General features: G+C 45.1%; 1 protein-coding gene across 2 annotated transcripts in view; it reads right to left on the minus strand.

Moving 5' to 3' along the window:
• The window catches only part of HEATR6 (HEAT repeat containing 6), a 62,083-nt gene extending 50,417 nt beyond the window's left edge, over nucleotides 1–11,666 (minus strand). Inside the window, exons 1-4 of one of the 2 annotated variants that reach the window (XM_066609373.1) lie at nucleotides 11,370–11,666; nucleotides 8,333–8,440; nucleotides 5,958–6,098; nucleotides 3,603–3,718 (exon numbers count right to left, since the gene is read on the minus strand). In XM_066609373.1, the coding sequence (XP_066465470.1) occupies nucleotides 3,603–3,718; nucleotides 5,958–6,098; nucleotides 8,333–8,440; nucleotides 11,370–11,633 (629 nt within the window). In that variant the 5' untranslated portion in view covers nucleotides 11,634–11,666. Of the gene's footprint in view, nucleotides 1–3,602; nucleotides 3,719–4,007; nucleotides 4,116–5,957; nucleotides 6,099–8,332; nucleotides 8,441–11,369 lie in introns of those variants that run through there. The other variant, XM_066609380.1, reaches the window with a different exon arrangement.
• Nucleotides 11,667–11,918: the final 252 nt, after the last annotated feature.

Below are 11,918 nucleotides of genomic sequence, written 5' to 3' on the forward strand. Positions count from 1 at the left end.
GCTACCTAGGCTCCCCACTCGGAACTGCTAGAATCTGTAGTAACCGTGACGCAAGGAGATAAGGACCACTGAACCCTTCTGCTAAATTTTGAGGGTGAGAGCCACCAGTTTAATGATTTTTACCCCCTGTGGTAACTTAAATTTTGTAGCCAGGGAACTTTGACTACGATCAGATGTTCATACAAGTTTTCCCTGTAGGGACCTGGAATGAAATGGAGCCGATGGTACTGTAGGTAAGCAAGCTGTCATTTGACCCAGGATGCACATTGACTCTCTCACTGAGACAAATTTTTCTTTTTAAATTTCCAAATTGCAAGAATAGTATGAGAGATTTTAGGTTCTGGAAGAAACGAATGACCTTTTACAGAGTCCAGAAGGACTCCCAAAAATATTTTTCTGGTTTCGGGAAGAAGACTGGATTTATCAAAATTGATAACACAACCCAAATACCTGAGATTTAATGTCTGCTCTAAATGAGACTGCATAGTATCTGTATCTTTCGCAATCAACAAAGTTATCCAAGTATGGAATAATCCTGATGTCTCTTTCTCGTAAAAACCTGATTGGCTCATCATCACCTTAGAGAATATTCTGGGGGCTGAGGAAACGCCAAAAGCTAAACAGATGAACTGAAAATGGGAAATGATTCCCCCTATTCGGACAGCAAACCTAAGAAAACTCTGGGATGCTGTGTGAATAGGGATGTGATAATATGCGTTCCTTGAGTCTTTTGTGCACATGACATGAGAGGGCACCATTAACGGAACCGTTGACCATATCGTATCCATCTTAAATGTAGAATTATTCACATAATTATTTAGGGATTTTAAGTTCAAAATAACTCAAAAGGATTCATTCGATTTGGGAACTAAAAAGGACGACGAACAATAACCCTGGCCCTGTTCATGCACAGGGACAGGTGCAATGGCTCCTATTTTAATTAAATTAAGAACACCCTCCTCAAGTCGCTCTTGGAGGAGAGGAGTTTGCATTGGTGTTACTAATTATTTTTGGGGGGGCCCTAGATGATAATTCCAATTTGTACCCATATCGTAACCACCCCTAGTACCCAGGGATTATCAGTAATCTGATGCCATTTCCCTAAATACCGAGAAACTCTACTTCCCACTGTAAATTTTTATCTGGGCTCGGGTTTGGAAAGAAAGCCGGAGATTTTCTATCTGCCCCCTTTCGGGTACCACCTACCCGATTTCCCTTTGTACCTCCCTCTTGGTTGGTATGGTTCTTTTCTGAAGGACGACGTTTTCCTCGGAAGATTATCTGTTGGAAAACCCTTCCTTTTGTCTGCCACTTTCTCCAAAATTTTATCCAAAATTGGACCGAAAAGATACTCGCCATGGCAGGGGATTGTGCATAATTTATTTTTGGACACTGAGTCCCCTGACCACGACCTGAGCCACAATGCTCTTCTGGCGGAGTTTGCTAATCCTGCGCTTCTTGCAGCTAATCCAATAGATTCTCCTGATGCGTCAGCCAAAAAACCATAGCATTTTTAAATCAGTGGAATGCACTCGAGAATTTCTTCTCTGGATGTTTTGAATTGCAAATGGGATTCTAACTGGTCAAGCCACAGGTACATAGATTTCGCTACTGATGTGGCAGCTATGTTAGCCTCAACCAAGGTGGTTGCCAATTCTCACACCCCTTTTAGAAAACCTTACATTTTTCGGTCCATATGATCTCTTAGTTGGGAAGCATCTTCCAACGGCAGTGAAGTTTGTTTTTTTTCACTAACTTGGCCACTTGTACGTTTATTTTTGGGACCATACGCCAAAGGGTACCATTGTCTGGTGAAAACAAGAGTCTTTCTCTGAACACTTTCTGGGTGGAGGAACCCCTTCTTGGCTTATGCCATTCTTACACGATAATGTTCATTAAATTTTCATTAACTGGAAAACATTTCTTGCATCTGGTTCTGAGACCACCAAACATTTCATCCTGAACCGATCTAGACTGCTGCACGACAATAACTTCCATGCTGTTTCGTACAGCTGTAATCAGCTTGTCCAAATCCTGATTTGAGAAATAGTATTTTTTTCCTCGTCATTACCAGGAATAGGCGCTTAGAGATCTGACGAATCGTCCGATTCCTCTACCTCAAAAAGCTCAGGTGATGAAACCACATATTCACGAGTTCGGGCTTTTTTTTGCCCTAGAGGGCCCCGGCTGGGAGTCAGAGGTTTGCTCCCTCAAAGCCTGCACCATATCCTGAATTCCTTGCAAGAGGTTTTGTTGCTCGTCTTTCACAATCTTAGACGTACACTCTGGGCAGACAGGCTCTTTTACATTATCATCCAGTCTCTTGAAGCATAATGCACATCTTTTAATTCTTTTTTTATCTGGTTTGGTTTTTAACGCTTACTCCTAAAACATGAGAAGCCATTACCAATACCAGACAAAATACTTTTAAACCATGCTGAAATCTTGCCCAAGTGGACGACTTACTATTGGCACAATTCCCTTATCACCATCTGCGCTATCCATGGCGCCTCCGAGATGTAATGGATCCTATATCTCCTAGGAAGTGCTCCAGGGATTTGAATTTGCCTCCTTTAGTGCAGAAATACTGCCGGAACGGGAAGCCGGTCGCCGGGACTGAAGCGCAGAGAGCAATCGCACCTGCCACGAGTCCCTCTACTGCTGTCGACTCCTGAATGGTGCCGCAGCCCGACCGCACAGACCTGGCCGGCTACCCGCGCCCCGGTGTGTAACGCACACCAGTCCCAAACTGCTTTAGCATCCAACCTCGGCATAGAGAACTCCGCCCTGTGTCCATTTGGGAGAGGAAGAACACTGGAGATAGATGGTGGGCGGTGGTGGGCGGTGGCCTAGAAAAGAACTCTCCATCTTGTCCCAGCAAACACAGGCAGGGCAACCTCCATGTGTGCCGTCAGGATTGACGCTATGGAAATATCAGTGTTGATTTAGTTAAAATAAAACTATCATGGATTATGGTTAATGAGAAACTGGCGGCTATTCTTGCAGAAGATAAGCGATAAAGCTAAGCGTGCAGTTTAAACAGTCGTCGTTCCATAGCGAACGGCCGCTGTGTATCTCAATGGAGGGGGGGGGGGGCGTGGGAGCGAGGGGAGAGAAATCTCCTGCACTGCCCCCCACCGCTGCTGGCCACTTGGTGAAACAGCCAGCTGTGCTAGCTCCCGTGCAGGAGCACAGGAGCGCGGAGACACAGGCAAACCATGCCCGACACTTGTCCAGTGTAAATGGGCCTTTAAGGTACAATAAACACAAGGCAATCTCCTGAACAAAATCGCTGAGTGCAGCGATTTTGGGCGATAGTCAGCAGAGTGAGAAATTGCTCACTTGTCACTTGGTTTATGGCTCAACTAAAAAAGCCAAGTGATATCAATACCCTTGAACGACTGCATATAATAGTGATATGTAGAAAAATGGTGTCAAGTTTTCAGCGAAACCCTATTGCATTGTCAACCCAAAATACATGCATTAAAGTGATAAAGTAGTTCACCAAAAGGTATCCATAGGCTTTAAAAAGCAAAACAGACACTTTATATATACTTTCCATCTTTGTTTACCAAAGATGGAGAATAAGAAATCTGGCTCACCAGACGCATAAGTTAGCCATACAATGAATAGCAGCTCTCAATAACTCGGGATCTGACGTGACAGGATCACTTAATTGTACCAGGATTCCAGATGACCCCAATAAATCTGGAAGATACTGAAAAAGCAGAAACAAAACCTGTTTAAATATGAAAATTGCAGTTACAGCAATGCACAGGTTGCAAACATTTAATATATAGCTGTTAATACTTATATGGTTAGGAGCCCACATGCACAACATATGATGCAGGGATGACATGTTATTCTGTGCAGCTGCAGCAAAAGTCAGTTGCAGTACATAACATACATCAATAGGCTACTTTATTAAAGGGGTGTCCTAGATTTTAAAATTAGTTTCCTCTATAAATCACTTTAATGAACAAGTATTTAAAATGCTGCTCACATACTCTTTATAGATCAGTGCAGTGGATCCCCAGGGCCTGCACAGCAGAATGGTATACAGTCCATGGACCAGTCATTCCTGGGAGTCATATGTAATACAGCCATTGGCTAAGGCTGCTCTCTCACAGGCATCTGTTAAAACACCGTGTTTTACAGCGTTTTCAAATGGCAATTCAAACACGGTTGACAGTGTTTAACGCACCCGACCATTACATATACATATATAAAAAGAAAAAAGATGGTAAAACGCACTAAAATAGAGCAGACAGCATTTGAAAATCACAGCGTTAGAAAGGCTGTGCGCCAAAGCTCATCATAGAAGCCCCATTAAAATCATTGGAGGAGTTGTACGGCATTTAGTGCAGTGCTTGAACTAGCGCGCCAAAACACAGACAAATCGGTTTGAGAGAGAGAGTGACCTAACTGAATTAGGACTAAACAGGTGGTGAATGAATGCTAGGGGGTCACATGACTAAACAACTTGGTCACATGATATGCATATGTTGGGTCAGGATACATTTATTGGAAAACTAAATAAGACTTATGGTGGAGATTTTTATTGTAGGTATTAAAACAGCATGTGTGTACAAGGCTGCATGTCTACATAATGTGCAATATGCCTGGTATTCGTAAAAGTTAGCCATGAAAGGGAGGAAAACAAAAAAAAAATTATATAATAATTGTATAATATACCAATACATGAAGACACAGGAAGAATATTAGAGATGCTTCTACACAAGCACTACAACAGGTATTAGTACTGTAAACATTCTGCTAGTCAGTAAATTACTAGTAATTATTAGGAAATTATTATATAGCACCAGCTCTGCTACATATGCGCGCGTGCCACACACATACAGCTCTGCTACACGCCTGCTTCACACACAAAGTTCTGCTCCATCCATCCCCCCACACCCCCCCCCACCTGTGACATCACCACAGGTCCTTCAGCCCGCCTGATCTCCGTGGTGGGGGTAGGTTGGTGTCTTCTGTCAGGACTGCTGAGTTGTGTCTGAGATAATAACGGCTTAGTTGTATTTGTTATTTTTGTCCTCCCCTTATAAAAGCGCTACCTTTGTTGTTTTTCTGTCAGCCTATGTCACAAGATGAAGGACCTGTGATGACATCACTGTCATGTGATCAGGGGTGGAGCATGTAACGGACTCACTCACAGACAAGTGGTCGTTAGCACTTTGACTACTTGCCTGATACCTGGACAGTTAAAGGAAGTTCTTTAGGGGGCTTTTATTTCCCCCCTAATATCTGGCTCAGTCTGAAGTACCAACATAAAATAAGATTTTATCACTGACTGGATTATCTTTGACAGTCACATGACCTGGTGTCAGAACATCATTGCTCTGCACCCGAGAGAGAAGACCAGCAGGAATCGAGCACTGGTAGAACAAAAGCAACAAAGCAGGCTCTTTTTCATGTCAGTGCTGCAGGCTGAGGCAGTTTTTGGAGAAAAAAAATAAAATCCTCATATAACCCCTTAACTAAATGCCAAGGTCTCAAGACTAATGTCATGTTTAGTTCCATTCCTTTAGCCCATCGGACGCATTACACAGGACAAACTGGTCCATGGGCGCTAGTGTTCTAATGGACAGTGTACTGATAAAAAAAATGGCATATGAGCAGATATTTTTAAATACACGTACATATAAGTACAAGTGTGGAAGATTTGCTAGCCTGTAAGTAAATAATGGAAAAAGAGAGACAGACACAAAAATGCCAGTGATGGGGTGTTCAAATCCAGACCATGTTCAATCAGTTGTTGTTCAATCAGACCACTTTCAAATGTAGCAGGAGTGACATCTGTTATTCCCACGGCAATAACTCAAAAGGAAACCAAAAGCAAGCAATTTTTCGCCAGAGATGCTGTGAGACCCATGGCAGAAAAATACTGATGCCTGTAGACTTTCCCTAATGGGTAAAACACAATCCACAATGCTTACCTTCTGGCATTTGTGCCTGTTGGCATACACTAATGCTGCTACCGCATGCAAAATATCCACATGTGTCCAGGAGCTACACTGCTTCAAGGCAGAAATAGAAAACCCGAGGAGAAAATCCAAATTGTTCTCATCAACAATCACCTGTCACCAAAGACAAAAATTAAAAAAGGTTACCATGGATCAAACAGTTCCTGAGAAAGAGACATAACTACTAGAGATGAGCGAGCGTACTCAGAAAAGCACTACTCGCTCGAGTAATTTGCTTTATCCGAGTATCGCTGTGCTCGTCCCTGAAGATTCGGGTGCCGCTGCGGCTGACAGGTGAGTCGCAGCGGGGAGCAGGGGAGAGCGGGCGGGAGAGAGGGAGAGAAAGATCTTACCTCCGTTCCTCCCCGCTCTCCCCTGCAGCTCCCCGCTCCGCGCCGGCACCCGAATCTTTAGGGATGAGCACAGCGATACTCGGATAAAGCAAATTACTCGAGCGAGTAGTGCTTTTCCGAGTACGCTCGCTCATCCCTAATAATTATGCTTCTCAAAATAGTCAAGCAGCAGATTATTCAGGTTAGCTAGAGCAGCAGATTGCCATCATCTTACCATCCTTTATTTATTAGGCATGTTGACACGGTCACAACACGTGACCAGATTTGCACTGTGGAATCTGCGGTCGATGTCCGCAGCAAATACAGTTAGGAAGTTGCTATGCATAAAAAAAAACAAAAAAACTACAAACTATTTTCCGACACTCATGGAAACAAACTGCGATTTCCACGGGCGGAGGGAAAAAAAAAAAATCCCGCCCGCCCACCCCCCCAAAAAAAACACAGATGACTGTAAGACGAGTTATTCCTTGATTGACTGGACGTCAATCTCATACTGTGATGAGAGCGCACATTAGTATGTGGCTCTGGACGGCCATAGCCTGCGCCTCATCCTGGAAGCAGAAATTTTGCTAAAGCTGCCTGCAAGGAAACTGCAGGCAGGCCACCATAGGGGAGCTAGCAGTTTGGTAGGGCTCACCCATTCCAAAGCAGAGATGAGGAGCGATGCATCCGCAGAAATCCTGTGCACAGTACTCTTTCTGGTAAGGAAGGTACCACAGGTCTCAGCAAGCCCGGGAGTAACGCTGACACTGTGTTCGTAAGACGAAATATTCTCTGCTGGATGTAAATCTCGTACTGTAGCGAGAGTGCACATAGTACGTGGCTATGGCCGGCCCCTGTCCGCGTGTCATCCAGGACTCAAACGTTGCGCTAAGCTTGGCTGAAGGAGGGGCAACAGGGAAGTTAGCAGTTAGGCAAGGCTCAACCCGTTTTGGTGTAGACATGAGGAGCGAGGTGTCCAGAAAATCTGCGTGCAAAGTACTCTTTCCGGTATGTAAGGTACCACAGGTGTCAGCAAGCCCAGAATCACACTGAGGTTGATTGGGCAAGGAGGAGGCGAGACTATGGCATCTAGGATTAGGGCCCATAGCGTTTGGCGGTGAGGGTGGATGAGCTGTGCAGAGGTCCATAGCTTAGACCCAAGGCTGGGGCTTAATTAGCGCTACCTCCCACGGTAGCCCTTTGTGACACATAGGCCACATCGCCACACAAAGGCCACCTGCCGATCACAGCCATCAACAGGGTTAGGGGTTAGTTTTCCTATTAGGCTTACATTTATAGCTGTAAAGGCTTCTGCATTTTCAGCGAATAATGTAAGCCTAACCAGAAAACTAATCCTTAACACGTCAGGGCAGGCAAAAACCAGTACAGAGGCTGCAGCTAGGACATTCAAGGACCTTACAGAAGTCACCCAATCGGGAGCAATGGGTGTAACAGGAGCGTTCCTCCATCCAAGCCCTGTCAAACCCCTAGCTTCCTGGTGGTGACAAGATACAATAATACCGCCACACCATATAAGCCCTTTCATACTTAGCAATACTTCTACAGAATACAGCAGCTCAATGTAACTGTAGTTTGATGAAGCATCTCACAATTTTATTCACCATTTAATGCACAAGCCAACAGAAAAACTTCTGCAAGATTTCGCACGAGATGGAAAGCATAAGGGAGATAGTAGCATGAGCCCTCTATGCTTGAGCCCTCTATGCTTATTACATACATACATGGAGCTGTATGTATGTATTTCAGTGTTCATGAACCCTAAGCTATTAGTTTGTCTGACTGAAGGGCAGAAAAAAAAATTGAAACAAGCAAACAACCCCCCCCCCCCCCCCGAAAAAACAAAACAAAACAAGGTTTTCCTTTGTTTTGCATATGATTGAACAATGTAACTTTAAATCAGTACAATGTAGTAATATAATGTAATGTTTAAGAAGTTAGATTTTGACACAAAATTACTGTTAAATCCTGCAGTCTTTAAAATAAGCTTCCTACCTGCAGTCTGTTGAGTAAATAATGTATAAGCTGACAAACTTTGGTGAGAAGGTGTTCTTGGCTCAGTTGAACGAGGCGACACGCTTGAACAAGTAAGGCACAGACCTCCTAGAGGGGCAAGAACAGATGACAGAATCACATTTTGGATATTTTATGCTGCGATTATTCCCATACATATTCTAAACCAAACAATAGATGACTATGTATGTTGTGAGCAGGAACTGAATACCACTTGTGGATGACAGAATCTTGTGTGCAGTATTTTATACTTCAGAAAATTACTGCAAGGTGTACGAGTCTAAGTAAGCTGTCTGATGCCATCAACGTGTTAACATAATTCTGCTCAACAACTTCTATGCCCAATTCCCCCTTCATATGCAGGTTTGATGGTGCTTCAAGTTAGAAAAGGTGAATAAGTCACTAACAGACCTTTCTGGTGGCATCCTCTTTTTAAGAGGAGAACAAAAGATGCTCAGAGCGAGGACACTAGCCTCCACCCATGCCGAAATCCTTCTGCAGGAACACTGGCCCATGTGGACGGAAAAAAAAAGAAAAAAAAAAGAAACTTCCAGTAGCTGCTGCAAGTTGGATGGCAGTGCCAACTTGCTCTGAACAGCTGACTAGAAGGGTTCATTGATTCATGGTGCTTGTGCCAAATTCTGCCCATCTCATCAGCATGGTGCAATACAAATCTGGATTCAACTGACCAGGTAATCTTTTCCCACGGCTCTGTGATCCAAGTTTTGCGCTTTTTTGTCCCCTGGAGTCTTGCCCGATTCTTAAACCAGTGTCACACGGCATAAGTGTAAAACACTGAGTGGGTCATGCAGCGTTTTACTGCTGTGGAGCCGGCAGTAGCACAGCATACTGCTGTGTGTGGCAGTGAAATAGTACATGACAGCGCATCTCACGCATCCTGTCATGCACCTGTTTTTTTTTCTATTTATACGCAATGTAAGTGCGTATGAGTGCACATATATAAAAGCCCATATAGAATAATGGACTCTACGCACGTATATACATGTCAAAATAGAACATGCTGTATTATTTTTTTTGCACGTGCGTATTACACAATTCCGACATGCTAATGTGAGTGGAACTGCTTAAAGGCATTTAGTAGAAAACAAAAATTCTATACTTCCCTATTCCTCCCCCATCAGTTTTCTTACCGCATTTTCTCCTGTACTACCCTCCCACCGGGTCAACTCACCGTAAGCCAGCCGAATCTACTTCCTGTGACGTTACATACATTCACAACATTCTGCTTTCTGCAGGGCAATGTACACCATGTCACTAGTGATGAAGCGTTCATAGCCTAGCTATTGCCAAGACTAGGCATGTGTGCTGTCTCTGCAATAGTATATGAACTCTCGTGGCGAGAGCGCACCTGCAGTCTTGGCAATAGATCTGCATTCCTTCCTAGGGAGTGAATGTTACATCACTAGTGACGAAACCTACGCTGCCCTGCCGGAAGAAGAATACCGGCAATGGTCGCATCATAACAAGAACAGGATCCGGATGGCTTGTGGTGAGGTGAGCTGTGTATTTGGACACATTAGGTGGAACACCAGTGTTATAGTCAACTAAGATTGGCATGACTGTGTACCGCCTGTTTGCCACAAGATCTTAAACACTGCTCTGTGACCCTTATCATAGACGAGCCACTTATATCCACAAAAATCGTCTTTTGCTGGATGTTTTTCCCCAAATCAAACCATTCTTAGTATACTCCTAAGGCCGCCTTCAAATGGGCATCAAAATCGTGTGGGATTTGTGCGTTGTGAGACACACATACGAATCCTATTCTTTTGAATGGAGTCATACACATGAGCAATGTTCTCCTAATCAAATCGCGGCATGTTCTATCTTGCTGCATGCTCTCGCGTCGCACCGCCCATTGCTTTCAGTGGGGCCGGCGCAGCCTCGCGCCGCATGCTAGGTGCAGGCGATGAAAGGTCTTCCATTAAATATAGGAGAAATTACACTATCCTGTCAGCTGCAGCTGACAGCTTTTTCTGGAGGATCCCAGGATCCCAACTCTTTGCATCCACTGGGAATTCACATAGTGGGGAGCGCGATATGGGGGCAGGATTCACAGCCCCATATCACGCTCGCCCGTGTCAAGTTAGCCTAACACTGGTGTGTGAGAAAACCACAAAAGGTTGGCAGCTTTTGAAATACTGGCCCTATCTAGCACTGACAACCAACCCTAATGGCCCTTTTACACGGCCGACAGTCGGGTAAACGACTGCATGAGCGCTGACGTCAGCAGAACTTATGCAGAGCAATTACACTGAAAGACCTCTGCTGGATCACAGGCTTCTTGCTCAAGGAGCTTACACAGAACGACAAGCCCAAGATCCAGCGATGGTCCTCAAACTGACCGGAAGTTCAGCTTAAAAGCCTGTAAACAAAAGGGAGCAGTTTCTATGCATTTGCACGACTATTGCTCAAATGTCTTCGTTTGAACAAATGTTGAGCGATAATAGTCACGTGTAAAAGCCCACTAGTCGCTCCGAACGCTTGGTTTTTCCCATTCAAATGTGAATTCTCACTGAAACTGATCCATGGCAAACATGCCCACTTCATTTTGCGCCGCACTCTGGGGTCACGTGTCTAATTCGCATACAGGGAAGCTCCGAGTGACCAGCGTATAGCAGTAGGCTATCAAAGCGAGGCGAGCCCGCATGAGCGTACGATTACCGCGTATTACGCGTGGGCTGCACCCCTGTGGCCACGTGAGCCCGGCCTTAGACATTAGAGAAGACCTTTAAGGTTATAAGAGGTTAAAAATAGGACAAAACCATATATGGTGGGAACACGCTTTTTTAATGCTATTGCTGCAAAAGCCACGGTAAAAATGCAGTTTTTTCTCCCACCACCTGCCTACACCAAGTATGCTGTATACCAACTGCTGCCCGTACAAAGATGGTGAGAAACTGGAGAAACCGCCATATAAAGACATTACACGGCCTGATGAATACGGCGCTCAGACCTCCTCCCAATGCCCCCAGCACTGCAGTGCCCGCGGCCGCACCTCCTCCCCGATGCCGCCCTGGGTGTACTCCTGGGAGATCAGCTGATCCAGCAGCAGGTTGATCTCGGTGCGGAAGCTCTCGGAGTCAGAAGGCTGCAGGCTGCGCAGCTTGTTCAGGTAGCGGCGGAAGTCCTGCACCGTATCGGGCTGAGCATAAGAATCCAAACCGCTGCTGTGCAACGAGGCGAAGTGGTGTGAGGCAGCCAGCGCCCGCCTGCCATGCGGCATCCCGACCAGCAGTCCAGCACCTTCGTGAGACGCCATGTTTCCCAGACAGCCGCTTTCTATGGCAACCGCCAGTCACTTCCGAGATCGCGGGGTCAAATTGTGTCATCAATGTGCGTCGTCAGCAGCAGGAGGAGGCAGTACAATATGCGTAGGCTGTCAGTAGCCGGTCTGCGCCTCTAATGAATGTTCCTGACACACCACCGAGTAAAGCTGTGGAATTGTCTATTACCCATAGCAACCACCCAGAGCTAAGCTTTCGTTTCTATAGTGCCCTTGGCAAAGGAAACCTGAGCTGTGATTGGTTGCTATGGGCAACAAAGG

The sequence above is a fragment of the Eleutherodactylus coqui genome, chromosome 1 (genome assembly GCF_035609145.1).
Source record: "Eleutherodactylus coqui strain aEleCoq1 chromosome 1, aEleCoq1.hap1, whole genome shotgun sequence".
In the NCBI taxonomy this organism is placed as follows: domain Eukaryota; kingdom Metazoa; phylum Chordata; class Amphibia; order Anura; family Eleutherodactylidae; genus Eleutherodactylus; species Eleutherodactylus coqui.